The following is an 18,171-nucleotide window of genomic DNA, read 5'->3' on the forward strand; positions in this document are numbered from 1 at the left end:
GGAGCATATAGAAACGAGAATGTGTGTTGGTGAGTGTGGTACATTTCAACCTACCTGAATATTGTCTAAACTTGTGGTTGATATATGTAAATAGAACCATTTGAGATGGCAATTGAAAAGAGAGGCTTGTTGTTGTTGTTGTTCAGTCATTCAGTCGTGTCCGACTCTTCATGACCCCATGGACCATAGCACGCCAGGCCTTCCTGTCCTGCGCTCTCTCCCGGAGCGTGCTCAAGTTCATATTCATTGCATCCGTGATGCTATCTAGCCATCTCATCCTCTGCCGTCCCCTTCTCCTTTTGCCTTCAGTCTTTCCCAGCATCAGGGTCTTTTCCAGGGAGTTTTCTCTTCGCATTAGGTGGCCAAAATATTGGAGCTTCAGCTTCATTATCTGTCCTTCCAAAGAGCAGTCAGGGTTGATTTCCTTTAGGATGGACTGATTTGACCTCCTTGCAGTCCAGGGGACTCGTAAGAGTCTTCTCCAGCACCACAGTTCGAAAGCATCAATTCTTCGGCGCTCAGCCTTCCTTATAGTCCAGCTCTCACAGCCATACATTACTACTGGGAAAACCATAGCTTTGATTAGACGGACCTTTGTCGGCAAGGTGATGTCTCTGCTTCTTACTATGCTGTCTAGGTTGGCCATAGCTTTCCTCCCAAGGAGCAAGCGTCTTTTAATTTCATGGCTACAGTCACCGTCTGCGGTGATCTTGGAGCCCAAGAAAGTAAAATCTGTCACTGCTTCCATTTCTTCCCCTTCTATATGCCAGGAAGTGATGGGGCCAGATGCCATGATCTTCGTTTTTTTAATGTTGAGTTTCAAACCAGCTTTTGCACTCTCCTCTTTCACCCTCAACAAGAGGCTCTTGAGATCCTCTTCGCTTTCTGCCATTAGGGTGGTATCGTCTGCATATCGGAGGTTGTTGATAATTCTCCCGGCAATCTTAATTCCGACCTCTGATTCATCCAACCCGGCATTTCTCATGATGTACTCTGCATATAAGTTAAATAAGCAGGGCGACAATATGCAGCAAATAGGCATTTCTTAACAAACCTGCCCAGGGTTTTCAGGGCTTCAATAAAGGATTATGGGTGAGTCACTATAAAAGGTCAACTGTTTCCCATTTCATTGTGCACTAAATTCATTTTTTAGAGTCCCAGCAGAAATTTAGTGTTTATGTTTAATACTCACAGCAAACATTTAGGTTGTATAGTACAGCAGAATGTGTTCTGAATTGCTGTTATTCTTAGCATCTCACCATGTTAAAGCTGTGTCTACATCAAACAAAGTGATTTCAAACTGGTTTAACTGTCATAGCTTCCTGCAATCAATTCTGGAAATGTAGTTTTGTGAGGCAGCTGAGGATCCTCCACTGGGAATTTGTAACTCTCACGCAGAACTAAAGCACCCCAAAATCAGACTCCTTGAGGGCAGGAAGCCATGACAATTATAGTATTTCTGAGCTCGTTGAGTAGAAGTGGCCTATTTTCCAGTGTAGCTCAGCTCATGTGAGCACTGCCACTGTCTCTTGCATCTGATGAAGTAGAGCAGCAACCTATAAAAACTTGTGCCAAATATACCTGGAAGTCTTGAAGGGGCTTGGCCTGTTCTTCTGTTCTTTCTCAGAGTGTTTTCAGACACAGGGTTGGATCCAAGAACTGCTTTCCATGAGTGGAATGGCTCTAATTGTAGAAGGCCCCTCCCCCTGATTTTTTGGGGATCCCCCATAGGCCCCATAGCACAGCTCAGCCCATTCATCAGGATGTCCTGACCCTCTGCGAGGCATTTTTAGAAGGCTGGAAGACTGCCATGGGAAGGACAGCATGGGTAAATCTGGATCCAACCTGAGGCTTTTATCCTGCAATTGCACCTCAAACATGGACTTTTACTGAATAGCCAGAGAATGACATCTTCCATTTGCAATCCTCTCGCATTTTTTCTCCTACTTCTACCTTTTTTCTTACCAAACAAAAAAACATTAAGGAGGAAAAGATGGAACACATCACAATACCTTTTGAACTGTAGCACTAGGAGCCCTCCATCTGGAAGCACCCAAAATGAGACCTGCAGAGTGGCTCCACACTTTAGATAATAGGCACAATTGATGTGGTTGTTCCCTGCAGCAGAAAAGGCACAAAAAGTGTGGACAACACACACACATGTCTTTAAATGACCATACACATTTGCATTTTATTTCCTTAGTGCAACATCTTAGGTGGCTTTTAGGGGTTCTTCATCATGAAATGTGCAATCAGCCTATGTAGTCCATCTCCACAAGATGTTGTGATGGCCACTAGCCAAGTTAGCATTAAAAAACGGCCTAGACAGGTTCACTGAGGAATGGTCTGTTGGCGGCTATTAACCATGAGCACAGGAAATGTGCAAGCAATATCATTTTGATTATCAGATGTTGGGGCAAAAAATAATAAGGGAGGGGCTATCTCCATTACTCCCAGTTTGTGATCTTCCTTGAACTATCCGGTTGGCCATTATCAGAGACAGGGTGCTTGCTGGGCTAGATGGTTCCTTGGGTCTGAAATGTCACTGTAATTCTTCAGTTCTTATTTTGGCCCAGAATATACACAGACACAATCCTGTTCGGCAAAGATGCTTCAGCTGCAGGAAGGAATGGTTGTGTAGGATTTACCCTGCTTAGGAAAGACTTGCCTACAGTTTCTATAAGCCAAACTTTGCTGCCACAGAGACTGCTTAGGCATGGAGGGAGAGAGAGAGAGAGGCACCTGGCGGGGTTATTAGCAAACTTGGAGTTCATCCTTCTGCAGGGACCGGCTCATAATTACAGTCATTTCCTAGCTGTGCGATGAGTGTTTCATCAGGGCCTGCCTGGCTCTCTCTCTCTCCAGCCCTCATCAGTCACTAGAAGGGCTCTTTAAAGAGACAGCAGCTCTACCAGCAGCAGCCCTCTCCCTCTCCAGTTCATTTTGAACAGATGTGCTTTAATTGGGAAGACATATTTGAACCTCTCAGCTCACAGGAGGCAAGGATCATGGCTTGCCACAAATTGTTTGCTCTCCTCCACAATGACAATGTTGCCCAGCAGAGGAAAGATAAAAGGGCACAATTTGCCAGGACATTTTCCTGCATGAGCCCCTGTTGAAATGAATGGGAGCAGCTCTGGTTCATTCCATTGCAGGAGAGAACTTCTGATGGTGTCCAAATTGTGCATTAGAGGTCATCTTGTGAATCAGTTTTCAGTATTCCAGCATCCACTCCCGATGTGCTGTTCTACTCTAGCTTAATCAAGAATGCAGGGCTGCCTTTGTTCTCATGATTCCCATTGAGTTCTATGGCCTCCATGAATATTCGGTAGACAATGGGGTTAGGAAAAGGACTGGAGCTCTATCTGGAGCTCTTCCTATGCCCATGAAGGCCTGCTAGTACTGGCAAGCACTGAACATGTGTGTAGCACTTTAGAGCACCAGTCTTGTAAGGTAGGTTTGTATTATTATCATCCCCATACTGCAGGTGGAGAGAGGGGAGTCTAAGGCTGAGAGAGGCTTGTCTAAGCAGTGGCGCAGTCAGGTCATCTTAGATGCTGGATTTGAATGGCCTTATGAGGGGAGAACATCTTTGTTGTTTTGTTGTTCAGTCATTAAGCCGTGTCCGACTCTTCGTGACCCCATGGACCATAGCACGCCAGGCCTTCCTATCCTCCGCTCTCTCCCGGAGCGTGCTCAAGTTCATCTTCATTGCATCGGTGATGCTATCTAGCCATCTCATCCTCTGCCGTCCCCTTCTCCTTTTGCCTTCAATCTTTCCCAGCATCAGGGTCTTTTCCAGTGACTTTTCTCTTTGCATTAGGTGGCCAAAATATTTGAACTTCAGCTTCAGTATCTGTCCTTCCAATGAGCAGTCAGGGTTGATTTCCTTTAGGATGGACTGATTTGACTTCCTTGCAGTCCAGGGGACTCGTAAGAGTCTTCTCCAGCACCACAGTACGAAAGCATCAATTCTTCGGCGCTCAGCCTTCCTTACAGTCCAGCTCTCACAGCCATACATTACTACTGAGAAAACCATAGCTTTGATTATACGAACCTTTGTCGGCAAGGTGATGTCTCTGCTTCTTACTACTAGGTTTGCCATAGCTTTCCTCCCAAGGAGCAAGCGTCTTGTAATTTCATGGCTACAGTCACCATCTGCGGTGATCTTGGAGCCCAAGAAAATAAAATCTGTCACTGTTTCCATTTCTTCCCCTTCTATATGCCAGGAAGTGATGGGGCCAGATGCCATGATCTTAGTTTTTTTTAATGTTGAGTTTCAAACCAGCTTTTGCACTCTCCTCTTTCACCCTCAACAAGAGGCTCTTTAGATCCTCTTCGCTTTCTGCCATTAAGGTGGTATTGTCTGCGTATCTGAGGTTGTTGATAATTCTCCCGGCAATCTTAATTCCGACCTGGCGTTTCTCATGATGTACTCTGCATATAAGTTAAATAAGCAGGGTGACAATATGCAGCCTTGTCGTACTCCTTTCCCAATTTTGAAACTCATCTGTAGCACAGGGCTATTGTTGACCTAGCTTACAAGGTTAGCAATGCAATATTAGAGATGTGATGCAATGTAGCATGTGAAGTCCTGTGTAAATTAATGATGCCACACATAAATAATTAGCTGCAGCTAACCAGCAAGTTGACTCCAACCAAAATAGCGGCTAGGAGGAGAAACCTGTATGGTTCTATTCATCTCAACATTAACAGTACTATTAACCAGTTGGAGTGTTTAAACTATGGTCTTGCATATATTAGCTCAGTAATCCTTCCAAGTGCCCAGTAAGGGTTCAGTGTTGCTAGCCACTTAGTCCAGAGGCTTGCCTAAGGCTGGTCAGTTTTAACTTTGAATTTATAAATGGGCTGGGGGGGGGGGTCCATCTTGAAACTAGCACTACAACTGCCAGCTCTCTCTCATCTGTGAAATGGGTGTTTGGAACCTAGTCAAAGGAGATGAATTCCGGGGAGCTTTGAACCTGCATCGCTCATTTTAGAAACTGAGCCCAAGGAGATCCTCATGTATATGCTAATATATCCTAGGCATCCTTCCTGAGCCAGGTGCGCTCCAGATGTAGGAACATAGGAAGCTGCCTTATATTGAGTCAGACCATGGGTCCATCTAGCCCAATGCTGTTGACACTGGCTGGCAGCAGCAGCTCTCCAGGGTTTCAGGAAGTTTTTCCAACCCTACCTGAAGATGCCGGGGATTGAACCTGGGACCTTCTGCATGCAAAAAATACCACTGAACTGTGTCCCCTCCCTGTTAGACTGCAACTCCCATCACCCCAGCCAGCTTGGGTGTTATAGTCCAACACACCTAGAGGACACCAGGTTGGGGAAAGGCTGACCTAAGCAGTAAGTCATACTCCCCCGCTCCCCGCCCAAAGGTGGGCTAACGTTCACTGGCTGGGAAGCCTTCCTTCTAAACTCAAGATGGTACCTTAACAGGCTGCATGGGCATTTGGCTGTGAAGGAAATGCACTCTGCGTATGCTTAGTAGCATTCATCTTCATTATTTGTTCATACATTGCAAGGCCAAGCTCCATATTCAAAACCACCCCGGGGCTCAAACGAAGCACTTCATGGCTGGCTTGCGTTCCCAGTACCTTTGACTTTAAAATCTTGGCCCCAGATGGTGTTGGCTGGCAGAGGGGGTTGGAGAGACAGTAGAAGGGAGAGTTGCCTTTGCTTTGTTTCTTCCAAAGGAGATTCCAAATTACAAGCCCTTGAATGTTCCAGTTCACATGTTGTGTGACTGAATCTGGTGTTGAAAATAAGTTCAGCCGTCAAGTCCTGGTCCAAAGAGAGCTTGGTGCTCTCTCTCTCCACCCCTCTTCTTAATTTTGGCAGGAGGTGGCGCATGGAGAATAGGGGTGCAGGATTTGTGTCCAGGCCTTGATGGAAAGAAGCATCTCTCTCTTTCTCTCTCCCGCGTCTCAGATGGCTGCCCTCATCTCGATCCACAGCTGCCACCCCGCAACCCTGAGCTTAATGAGCCTGCAGTAGGCACAGCACTCCACCTCCCCTCCCTTCTTTTTTTCCCTCTTTCCCCCTAATCACCACCCGGAAATTCTAGGCTGCTGGCAGGCACTGCAAAAATTACTTTCTCTATTTAAAAACAACAGCAACCGCAAGGGCAGGCGCCTGCCAAGAGAAACTCAGAATGGAGCAGAAGGCAGAGAGACTCGGGGAGCCTTAATGAGGCTGTGCCAGAAATCCAGCCAGCAGCGGGGGGTGGGGGGGAGGGAAAGAAGCTGAAAGAGATGTTTGCAACTCCGAGCCGCAACCCAGAGAACAGCTTGTAGCTCTGAGGGGGTTAAGCCCCCGCCTCTGATCTCCCAGCAGAGCAAATATCAGAGTTCAGCGGGGCAGGCAGCAAGAGACAACCCTGAGATGAGGCAGCCATCTCAGATGGCAGAATTTGGGGTACCGCGAACAGTGGCAGATCATTGGGAGATACAGCAAGCTGGCCTGTGGGATACATTCCCCCAGCAAGTTCTCCTGTGCAAGCCCAGCTGAAATGAGAGAGGACATGTCTTGCAGACCAGGCTTCGGTTCGGCATTTACCCTGCCTCAATCACAGAATTGTGCCGGGGGGGGGGGGGTGAGAGATGACTTCTTCCTCTTGTAACCCTCCTGCATTTTCTCACTTCTTCCATCCTTTTTCTTTTTGCAGAAAATCAGTTGAGGAAAAGGTGGAAGCGCTGTCTGCATAAAGTCTTTTGATTAGTAGTGCTTGGAGCCCTCTGTTGGGAAGCACCAAAAGAGAGTAGTTTTGAGCTTGTACAGATCGTATTTCTTGCCTCCCTGCATAACTAATGATTTGGGGAAAGTTCTCAGCCCTAAGGAGGCTGCTTTCAGGCCTGCTGAAGTCTGAAAGTGCGACCGACACACCTTCAGCGATGAAGTTACTCAGAGGAGCCTTCAGAAAGAGAAGAAAAGGCCGGCTCTTGAGCAAAGAACTCATTATGGATTAAGGAACCTCCAAGCCATGTTAGACCTTCACAGGGAGGCTCCTAAATGGATCCCTGCGCTGCTGGATTAAACCAGCGTAAAACCTAAAAATAAAGCCTGCAGATGTTGATATTATGGTGGCACTCCTGCAGGGGACCATTTCCTTTAACTTGTGCAGTCCCACACATTTGTACCGTGCAGTTTCTAAAGGCAGTGGGGCTTATTGCCCTTGAGGAGTCACACTCTTGGATCCTGAGCCCCTTCCCTTTAAGCCCAGCTGTATACAGGCCAGCTGCACAGACCCCATAGAACAGCCTTGCCCTCCAGATGTGTTGGGCTGCAAATCCCATCATTCTGGGGAAGGCTGTCATAGAAACAGAGGGCACTCTTAAGCATGCGCAGAGGTTTTCTGCTTCCACATTTGGTGGCACTTTCCAAGGTTGGGCCATTCTGTTGAAAGCGTGCTAGAGCAGCCTTCCCGAACCTGGTGTGCCCTTCAGATGTGTTGGACTGCAAATTCTATCATCCCCAGCCAGAATTATGGGAGTTGTGGTCCAACACATCTGAAGGCCACCAAATCGGGGAAGACTGTGCTAGAGGCTCAGCACTGTTGAAGCACAGCTCAAATAAAGACCACGTACCAGTCCTTCGTTGGTGAAGTTACGGGTGCCAAGGCTCACATCTGCCTGTAAGCCACAATTCATGAATCATAGGGATGGGCCGCAGTTTCACAGTGGGGAAGGAAAAAGCCCTCGACATCTGGGGTGGTAAACCGGCGGGCCTCCAGATGTTCTTGGACTCTAGCTCCCATCAGCCCCAGCCAGCATGACCAATGGTCAGGGATGATGGGGGTTGAGTCCAACAACAGCTGGAGAGCTACAGCTTCTCTCAACCCCTGTGCTGTGTACTTAGAGGGACAAAATCCCAGATAATGCTGTCAGTTAACATTAAATATCACATTGCTAGCTCAGATCAAGATTCATATAGGCCAGCTGTCTGCCTCCAACAGTGGCCAGCCAGATGCCTCTGGAAGCTCTCAAGCAGAACGCGGGTGAGATCATCATCCCTTGTTTGACCTCAAAACTTGTTAATGGGGTATACTGGCTTTGAACAGGCGCGGTGCTAACCAGAGTGTGGGCTGGGCGACTTTGACCATAAGACATAGAACATTCGGTGGGTTGTATCCAGGGTCTGCCTTCCCTGAGAAGAAGGGCTCTGCTTGTGGGAAGTCCCTCTGCCCAATTTTGGGGAATCCCCCTCCTCCACACATCACAGTTCACCCCATTCTGCAGCATCTCCTGACCCTCTGTGTTGGATTTCCAAGGGTCTGGAAGGGCTGGCGTGGGAAGGAGAGTGCAGGGAAGTCTACTTCCATCAGCATAGTTGATCCAGCATAAATCTAGATCCAACTCAGTGAATGCAGCTAACAGCTGTTCACACGTCTTCGTCCTCAATTTGCCAATTACATTTTTAAAATAACTAAGAATTCCTCCTCATATTATCTTCATGCTGTGAGAACCATGGCTTTCATGCCATGGAGGTAATCTGAGAAGTAGGGCTTAAGAGCCTTTCAGCTACACAGAATGAGGCAGTTGAATTATAGACTGTACCACCACAGCTGGAGGATTGCATCATTTCATGCTCCCCTACATCAGACACCCTGGATGGAAAAATCTAGCATATCTGGAAGAACAGATCTAGCACAGACCTTTTCCCTGCTATGTTAGATTTCTACTTGCAGGGAGCTTGGGTGTTTTGTTTCTTTTGACACGTGGGAGCATTAAAAAATGAGCTGCACTTGCAGTCTGAAGTGGTACCGTCTATTCTTCCACCTCTGGGCTCTACCACCTCATCCTGCAACATAAGCTAGCCCTCCAGTTGTTGGACTGACTCCCATCACCCCTTGACCATTACCCATTTTGGCTGGTGTTGATGGGGGTTGGAGTCTCACAACATCTGCAGGGTCACAAGTTCCCCCAGTCCTGAGCTAGAAGAAGAGAAGGGATGGTGGCTCAGTTGTAGAGGAGAGGTTTCATGTGCAGGTCTCAAGTTCAGTTCCTGACATTTCAAGGTAGGACTGGAAAAACTCCTGCCTGAAACCCTGGAGAGCTGCTGCCAGTCAGTGTTGACAATACTAGGCTAGATGGTCTGACTCCATATATGGCAGCTTCATATGTTCCATATATAAGCCATCAATGCATTTTGCAGCAAATCAATTGCTGATTGTATAGAGATAAATGTCCTTTGGTTTAGCCTGACTCTATGGTAGACAAGAGCCCCGATACTGGAAAAATGTGTAGTCGAGTCTGAAGTTTAGCACAAAATGAAGCCCTGCCTGATTTGTATTGGCTCCCCTCTGACTGTCTCCTCATTGTATCTCTTCAAATACACTCAAGAAGAGAGGGCACAGCTCAGAAAGGGGAGGCAAGAGTTGCGTGTTTTCAGGAGGATGGGAAATCAAATCTCCCCACAGCTCTAAGCAACTGTCTGGAAGCTTCGAAAGCTGAGCTGGCACGGGCAGGTGGTTGCACAGCTGTACCATTTGGATCATGCGCTCCTATCAATATTCATGAGGCAGCCTGGCCAATCAGCAGAGTAGCTGTCATTAGTGAGCATCTGGCTAGTGAGAAGAGGTTTGTTCTGTTTTTTTGTAGGGTGGTTTTTTTGTTTTTGCAAGTGAACTTCTTTTGACATTTTGAGAATTTTCCTCTGTAGGTTTCAAAGTCCTCTTCCCCCACCCTCCACCTCTGCAGTTGGCTTAGTCCCTTTGGCAATACACAAGTCCCCAAAGCCCCCCTACAATGTAGAGGTACAACCATGGAAAGGTAAAATACTTAGGGTCTTCCAGCCGTATTGCACCACAGTTCTTTACAGTAATAAATACCTATTCCAGTATTGTGCAGTATCCAGTATTCCAAGCTGCAGCACTGCTCCTTCCCACACTGCTCCAGTTGCTTAAGGCCCCGCAGTCACCCAAGACAGCAACACTGGTGTTGGAAGACGTAATCACAGCAGCAGCTGCTCTCACATGTCCTTGGGATTCTGATTGAACCAGGAAGGCATGAGAAGGATCCGTGCTGCTGCAGCTGCTCCCATGCAATTGAAATAATGTAGAAGAGCCTAAATAGGGAGAACACCAAGTGTGCAAAGCGCTTTGCGTACATTATCTGATAAGCCTTACCACATCCCTAGTAAGGAGGATTAGCCCTATATTGCAGATAAGGAGGAAAAGCCAAGGCATAGTAGCATCACCAGCAGCCATTCCAGCAGGCTGTACAGAGGTGAGAGGGGAAGCAGGGCCATTCTGCCAGCCCTGCTGAAAGACTGTGTTTGCCTCTTCCCGCCCCATCCCTTTTTCCTTGTGTGTCATGTCTTTTTAGATGGTAAGCCTGTGGGCAGAGACTTGTCTTGCTTCCTGATTGGATGTAAGCTGCTCTGGGAGACTTTTTGGCTGAGGAGCAGGATAAAATACTTTAAGGGTGCAATCCTATGCATGTTTAGACAAAAAAAAGTCCCACAGCTCCCAGCATCAATCAATCTCTAAAGCTACTTGGTGAGTTCATGGCTGAGATTCATACTGGGGACTTCAATCTCGTAACCCCTATGACACACTGGGATGAATCATCAAGCTGAAACAGACCAGAAGTTCACTTGGTCTCCCCACTACAAAACAGGAGCCCCATCTAGCAGCAGCCTATACACTGCTGCCTCATATGTAATCCAGACTAGGCCACAAGCAGAGGGCAAGTTCACTACATCAAATGGCTTACTGAGCAAATAATTCCAATTGACTCAAATATAGTAGCCCTGCTATAAGGGAAAACCTACATCTGCAGATTCATGAGCTATCCAACTTAAAGAGTAAAACATGTTCCCCCTCCAGACATATTAGCCTTGAACATTTAAAGGTGTTTTAAAGTTTAAACAAAGTAAACCCATCCATTCCCACTGAAATCTAATTGAAACATCACCCATCAACAAAACATCCTCCTGAACCCCCACAGGAAATTAAAAGGACCCCAAAATTACAGAAGGCCTTCCCTGTTGCCATATTCAGAGCTATTATTGATTAAATGTTAACCCAAACCCCACCAAGGATGCTGAAATCCTCCAGACTTCCCATTACCTGGATTGGCTCTGCTATGCTCCCCTTTTCGCTCACCCATTCCCATGATCACGCACCTCAACTATCTACCAACCATCAATGTATGCGATAAGCACTCCACTTGAGGTATGAGGTTGGTTGAGATTATTCACTGGTGAAGGAATTGCACTCTGCACATGCTCAGCAGCACAATAGGTTCCAAGGACTAAATTTTGCCTTAACGCAAAGCACTGCCTGACGAGAAAAGGTTAAGGGCGCAATCCTATGCATGTTTAAATAGAGAGAAGGGTGTTTAGACAGAGCTGGCTGGGGCATGCTGGGAGTTGTGGGCTTTTTTTCTGTCTAAACTTGCATAGGATTGCGTCCTAAAACTCAACATTCCTAGGTTAGGTAGAAAGCTGTGCAGTGTAAGTGGGCCTGATGTCGAAATGTTACCTGTTTTTTGCACATTATAGTCTTCCTCCAGTATTACGTTCACATGTGCGCTTTAGTGCAGTATTAGGGCCGCCTTCACGTAGATCTGCTGTAGCAAGGCATCCCATTGTCCTGCGCTGCAATCCCTTGCTGTTGGGGAGCATATATGAATAAAGCCATCACATGGGTGAGACCAGTAATAGGAGTCTTTCCCAGTTAATTGGCACCCAGTAGGACAGGCACTGCTAAGATGGGCAAGACCTCTGCCATTGGCCAAAACTCACATGGTTGCTCCATTAACCCCAGGATTCTGCCACAGGAAGCGACTCCCCCACTGCTGCAGGTGCGTGCCAAGAATGCCTAGTAGCTTACACTCCAATCCAAAAGTAGCTGGAATAGGCAGTCAACAGCTGTCAGGATGTATGTCTGGACTTGCAATTTGGACGATTGCTATACAGTGCACCTAGGACATTCGGTAACTACTTGAAGCTGTAAACCTATAGTTGCCGGGTGGTAATGCTGTTTAAACTTGGGCCCATCTTTATTCATTTCCCCTTGAAGACCTCTTAGCAATCGTGTCTTCCTTGTAGGGGCCGTGTCTTCCTCGTAAGGTATGTTTCCCATGGGATGTTATGCCATAATTCTGTGTAAGGAGAGAAAGCCCTGTAAAGCCCTGAAAAGTTGAGGGGCTGATACTTGAACACCTCTCTTTTGACCATCTTGACTAGCCTAGTCTGTGTGTGTGTGTGGGTGGGATCTTTCTTCTTCAGCTTCTCAATGGCTTGCACATCACCATTTTAAGAAGGAAATGTCACCAAAAGGTGAGACACTCCTGTAATTCTGGTGTGGTTATTTTCTCTCTCTTGCTATAGAGACCACCATATCATGAAAGAAAAGGTGCATGCATCTTCCCCTCTCCCCCACCCTCTTCTATAATCATTAAAATGTATAATAAAAAGAAAATACGCTATAACCATGTGGGGCTGGGGAGGAAGAGAAACAGAATTAGGAACATTGCTATGACCAAGGTTTAGCATAGTAGCTGTTCTGCTTGCATGTATGTTTTATTGAGATGGTGGCGAGGTGTGGGGAGAGAAATAGATATGAAAAAAGATCAAGCACTTTTACTTAAGGAGAAGGAAAAGGAATTTTTCTGCCATTTTAAAAATAACAGCCCACAGAGTGAAAATGTGGTTCCTGCAGAAATTGCCCTAACATTTGAGTTTCTCCCTCCAAACTTGCTACCCTTTCATGTAAGAAGTGTGTTGGGCGGGGGGGGGGGGGGAGATTAAATGGGTATCATTTGAAGCCCTTATTGTGTAGTGCACCAAACTTGGGGGCAGGGGAAGAAGAGGAAAAGGTTGAGCATGTTGTTTTCAGTTCTATATTTTCCCCTACCCAGAAGAAGAGTGGGCAAGTCAGAGGACTCTGCAAGTTATTATATTTGAGCCTATAGGATTGCTGCTCTGCTGCCTCTACAGTGACAATAGGGGGATACACAGGTGAGGAGGATACGTGGAGAGGAGCATTTTATTTCTGGAGCATATGATGGGTTTTTTCAACCTGTCTGGATGTGTGCTGTGTCAAGGCAATGAAGTACAGCAGGAAATTTCATTCCCCCGGACACACATCAAGCATGTAAGAGGGCTACAAAATAACATTCCATTTCCCTGTCTGTGTTCTTAACACGTCCTCTTAGCTCGACTTCCACAGGAAAAATGCACACAGCTCAAGCGCTAATGAGCTGGGGAGGGTGCCTAGCCACTCATCCCAGCTGCACACAGCTCCGCCAGGGGAACCCAGATGTGGGCTTGGCATCCGTGGCCAGCAGGTGGGCTCTCTGGCTCAGCGTAACAAAGGAAAGTCCAACCCCAGGCGAAGCAGTTTCGACACGCCTACAGGATAACAGAAGACAGCTGGTCCTTTGTGAGAAGTGCTACCAGTTATGGGGGCGGAGGGGGGAGAATGCAGCCAAAACAAAACCAGCGCAGTTTCCTGCCTCAGATGGCTTGCCAAAATTTACAAAAGGTGGGAGGAAGTGTTCAACTGACAAGCCCTTGCTGGAAGCCAGCTCTTTTTCTACGAGAGAGGATCAAGCCACAAGAACCAGAGCACACTGTAGCATTTACAGCTACGTCATATTCCTAAGCATCAGCTTGAGCTCCTCAAGCATCCCACTGGTCCAGGCTTGGTTGTTCACTCTGGTCCCCAGTTACAGCACAAGTGTCAGGCTCTGGAATTTTGACAAGCTATGCAAATTTCCAGGAAAGGGCCAGAGGTCAATGTACAGCTCGAAGCACATCCTGAGTGGACCCTTTTCCTGCTTGCTTTCACTGTTCCTTGACAAGGTCAGTTGATGCTACGAAGTTGCCCTGCAGCTGCCCTGATGGCTGGTGTTCATCTTCCTCAGAATCGGGACTCTCCAACTGGCTGTCTTCTATGCTGACATCACTCCAGTGAGGGAGGGGTTCCAGGGAGCTTTGGGCAAGATGGCTCCCTCCATCAAAGCCTGATACACTAGAGAAAAGGAGGGTTGGGTTTCAAGACAGGGGGGAGGGGGAGGGAGGGGGAGAGAGAGAGCACTTTGTTCAAAATTCTTGGCTCATTCACAGAACCCTATTGCCCAGAGCTCCTTGGTTTGGAAGCATGACACTTAGAACAACTTTACATTAGTAGTGTAAATTTGTTCCTTCAAGGCAGAGGTCTTGAACCTCAACCCCGGAGCCAAAATCCAGCCTACTTGGACACCAATCCAGCTCTACAAAGTTTACCAGAGGGCCACACTCCCTTCTCCATGTCACCAGGAGATTCCTGCATCCCCCCTCCCCGACCGCCTAACATTGGTGGTTTGCCTGTTTTTGTGTGATTTCTTCCCCATTGTAAAAAGTTGAAAGGACTCGTGAGAGTTACTGGCAGTAACTAAGCTGCTGGGGAATGCTGGGAGTTGCAGGACTTTTTTCTGTCTAAATCTGCATAGGATTGCACCCTTAAGCTATAATATACTGGGATTTTTGGTATTTTGGCCACGCCCCTATTGCTTTCAGTCCTGCCCACTACATGCGGCTGAAAGAGGTTCAACGACCCTGCTGCAAGGAATATGGTTAGGACTGCCCCTCCCCGCGCACAAGCAACCTTAGAGAGACAAAGCGCCACACTTTCAAAAGATGCACCCAAGAATCCCTAGCAGTATCAAAGGATGCCAGGGCTCATCTCTTGGAAAGCGTGGTGAAGCTGCTTTGACCAAGCCCTAAGCACCATTGTGGATTTGGGAAAGGTAGGGAGATGGAGAGAGGGAGGAGGAACAAACACAGGAAGCAGAAATAATGGTAGTCAAGGCTAAGTCTACTCTGTGATCAAAGCTCCACTAAAGAAGGAAAAGTAGAGTGTATTATACAGATTCAGCAAAACAGCTTCATCATCATCATCATTTCAAGAACAGAGAATTTAGCTTCCCTCCGTGCACTAAATATAATGTTTTCAGCAAAATCATAATGTTCTTTAGGTTATGGGGAAGGGATGCAATCCAACTATGAAAGGAGCCTGTAGTAGGATTTCTGAAAACAGGGTTAAGTAAACTCCACGCACGCCTCACAGTGTTCTGGATAAGGTTTGTGTGTCCCAAGCCCTGCCCACTTGATTAATGAAGAAGCAAAATGCACCATCCAACTGGGAACTTGGGTGCTAATCTACTCCCCCGCTTCCTCTCTTGGGGAGAGCGAAGGGACAGAAGCTGAGCTTGCACGCACCTGATTTTCCAGCCAACTATAGGTCTTCCTCCTTTAGTTCCAATCTGGTGGTGGAAGACAGCTGGAATGTTTGTATTCTGGTTTTGCTTCCCAACATTCAGTATCTGGTAGGAACTGCCCTCGTGCATCCCTTCCGTTTACCTGCTCCTGAAGTCCCCTCTGGCCAGCAGGCCCAAACGGCTGTCCTCCTCCTGCACCCAGCCACAGTTAGACATGGCGTAGCGCAGAATGGCATCTGTGACACTCAGAGGGCCCCGGCCCTGGACACATGCTTCTATCTCAGGCACGGAGAGCTGGCTCTGGAGAAAGAGGTGGAGCTGGCTGTCCGAAAGGAATACAACGTTCTGCAACACCCTAGAGAGGAAAGCAGAGAGTGGGAGATGGGACGGACTAAACACAAGGTGGGAAGGACTAAAACACCGCTAGCAGAGTCTGGTCAGATCTCTGAGGCCAAACCCAGGCTATGGATCTCCCTGTTGCTTTTATTTGGTTTTTTGCCTTTCCACCAAAATAATGGTGCTCAAGGCAGCTGACAGTAATAAAACCAAGATTAAAATAAACGTAATTAAAACGAGCATGAAAACAAATAGATGAAACCACCATTTTAAAAAACAAGAAATTTTAAAGACTCCCTACCTACGGAAGCCCCTCTCTGATGGTCCCCTGCTATCTGATGGATAGAGCTATCCTTATGGGGCTGGGGAGGGGGAATCCGTGGCTGAAGAGAGCCCTGCCAAGCAAGCCTGGCTGTCCCTCCTCGCTTTAAAGAGCCCAGAGATACAGCTGGGCAGGACCACAGTGCCCCTCTGATGCAGTAAGGATCAGCCGAGGGGGAAAGGAAGATGCTGCCCAGCATCTGCTCACCTGGGACAACTGCTGCTCTCTCCAGCAGCACATCTGTATTTGAGTCTCTCCAAGTGAGCACCAGGGTAGCATAGTGGAGGTCTTGGACCAGGGGAAAGCTCATGGGGCAAGTCTGGAATGCTGTCCCAAGGGCTATCTTGCATGGCTATCTTTTCAGTGCCTGGCTAAGACTTTGTTCGCCCAGGCTTTTCAAGTATTTTAGCATTTTTATGGCAGTATCCAGCTGTGTCATTCTACTAGCACAAATGACATTGGAGTAGTGGAAACTAGGTTCTAAACTATACGCAAGAGCATAATCCAACTGAAGTTACGATTGCGCCAGCAAAGTTGCACAGCTGCTTGCGCAACCAGCTGCTCAAGTGTAATGCACAAGTGATTCTACAATGGAAAGTTTCGGCAGAGCTCAGCTATTTGGGTTTGTGGAATGATACCGTTCAATACTACCCTTGTTGTTGTTGTTGTTGTTGTTCAGTCGTGTCCGACTCTTCGTGACCCCATGGACCACAGCACGCCAGGCCTTCCTGTCCTGTGCTCTCTCCCGGAGCGTGCTCAAGTCCATATTCATTGCATCGGTGATGCTATCCATCCATCTCATCCTCTGCCGTCCCCTTCTCCTTTTGCCTTCAGTCTTTCCCAGCATCAGGGTCTTTTCCAGGGAGTTTTCTCTTCGCATTAGGTGGCCAAAATATTTGAACTTCAGCTTCAGTATCTGTCCTTCCAATGAGCAGTCAGGGTTGGTTTCCTTTAGGATGGACTGATTTGACCTCCTTGCAGTCCAGGGGACTCGTAAGAGTCTTCTCCAGCACCACAGTTCGAAAGCATCAGTTCTTCGGCGCTCAGCCTTCCTTATAGTCCAGCTCTCACAGCCATACATTACTACTGGGAAAACCATAGCTTTGATTATATGGACCTTTGTCAGCAAGGTGATCTCTCTGCTTCTTACTATGCTGTCTAGGTTTGCCATAGCTTTCTTCCCAAGGAGCAAGCGTCTTGTAATTTCATGGCTACAGTCACCATCTGCGGTGATCTTGGAGCCCAAGAAAATAAAATCTGTCACTGCTTCCATTTCTTCCCCTTCTATATGCCAGGAAGTGATGGGACCAGATGCCACGATCTTAGTTTTTTGTAATGTCGAGTTTCAAACCAGCTTTTGCACTCTCCACTTTCACCCTCAACAAGAGGCTCTTTAGATCCTCTTCGCTTTCTGCCATTAGGATGGTATCGTCTGCGTATCTGAGGTTGTTGATAATTCTCCCGGCAATCTTAATTCCGACCTGTGATTCATTCAGCCCGGCATTTCTCATGATGTACTCTGCATATAAATTAAATAAGCAGGGCGACAATATACAGCCTTGTCGTACTCCTTTCCCAATTTTGAACCAATCGGTTGTTCCATGTCTGGTTCTTACTGTTGCTTCTTGACCCTTGTACAGGTTTCTCAGGAGACAGGTAAGGTGGTCTGGTACTCCCATCTCTTTCAGAATTTGCCAGAGTTTGTTGTGATCCACACAATCAAAGGCTTTAGCGTAGTCAATGAAGCAGAAATAGACGTTTTTCTGGAATTCTCTTGCTTTCTCCATGATTTGATTGGCAATTTGATCTCTAGTTCCTCTGCCTCTTCAAAACCCAGCTTGGACTTCCGGTAGTTCTTGGTTCACATACTGCTGAAGCCTAGCTTGTAGGATTTTGAACATAACCTGGCTGGCATGTGAAATGAGCACAATTGTACGGTAGCTGGAACACTCTTTGGCATTGCCCTTCTTTGGAACTGGAATGTAAACTGATCTTTTCCAGTCTTGTGGCCGTTGTTGAGTGTTCCAGTATTTAAGTTTTCTTAGTTTAGTCCCTGCAATATGGTTTTAACTTTGATATCTGATGGTCATTTTAGTTGTGTTAGCATGCTTATTACACTTATATTGTTGATTTGGGGGAGGGATTTTATTTGTAGTTTTTGTATAGTTACTATGTTTTGTACATCACCTAGAGAAATTTATTTATGAGGCATTTAGTAAAATAAAAATAAGCCTGGACCCTCCTTCAGTTTCAAAGTAAACTACTTTACAGAGTCTCCCCAAGTAGAAA

At 46.9% G+C, this 18,171-nt stretch overlaps 2 protein-coding genes across 12 annotated transcripts in view; one reads left to right on the top strand and one right to left on the bottom strand.

Annotated features, from left to right (window-relative positions):
* The window catches only part of SKAP1 (src kinase associated phosphoprotein 1), a 433,456-nt gene extending 426,130 nt beyond the window's left edge, over nucleotides 1-7,326 (top strand). For all 5 annotated transcript variants that reach the window (XR_014783847.1, XM_084804860.1, XM_084804859.1 and 2 more), the window contains one exon: nucleotides 6,683-7,326. The gene's annotated coding sequence lies outside the window, so the exon portion shown is untranslated. The remainder of the gene's footprint in view (nucleotides 1-6,682) is intronic.
* Nucleotides 757-18,171, bottom strand: part of SNX11 (sorting nexin 11) — a 36,838-nt gene continuing 19,423 nt past the window's right edge. For 4 of the 7 annotated variants that reach the window (XM_084804868.1, XM_084804865.1, XM_084804869.1 and 1 more), the window contains 2 exons: nucleotides 15,367-15,579; nucleotides 12,992-13,996 (listed from right to left, as the gene is read on the bottom strand). In XM_084804868.1, coding sequence (XP_084660994.1) covers nucleotides 13,810-13,996; nucleotides 15,367-15,579 — 400 coding nt within the window. In that variant the 3' untranslated portion in view covers nucleotides 12,992-13,809. Of the gene's footprint in view, nucleotides 11,630-12,991; nucleotides 13,997-15,366; nucleotides 15,580-18,171 lie in introns of those variants that run through there. The other 3 variants (XM_084804872.1, XM_084804867.1, XM_084804866.1) reach the window with 3 other exon arrangements.

Source organism: Heloderma suspectum, chromosome 6 (genome assembly GCF_057233095.1).
Source record: "Heloderma suspectum isolate Gila_16-S chromosome 6, 16-S_ref, whole genome shotgun sequence".
In the NCBI taxonomy this organism is placed as follows: domain Eukaryota; kingdom Metazoa; phylum Chordata; class Lepidosauria; order Squamata; family Helodermatidae; genus Heloderma; species Heloderma suspectum.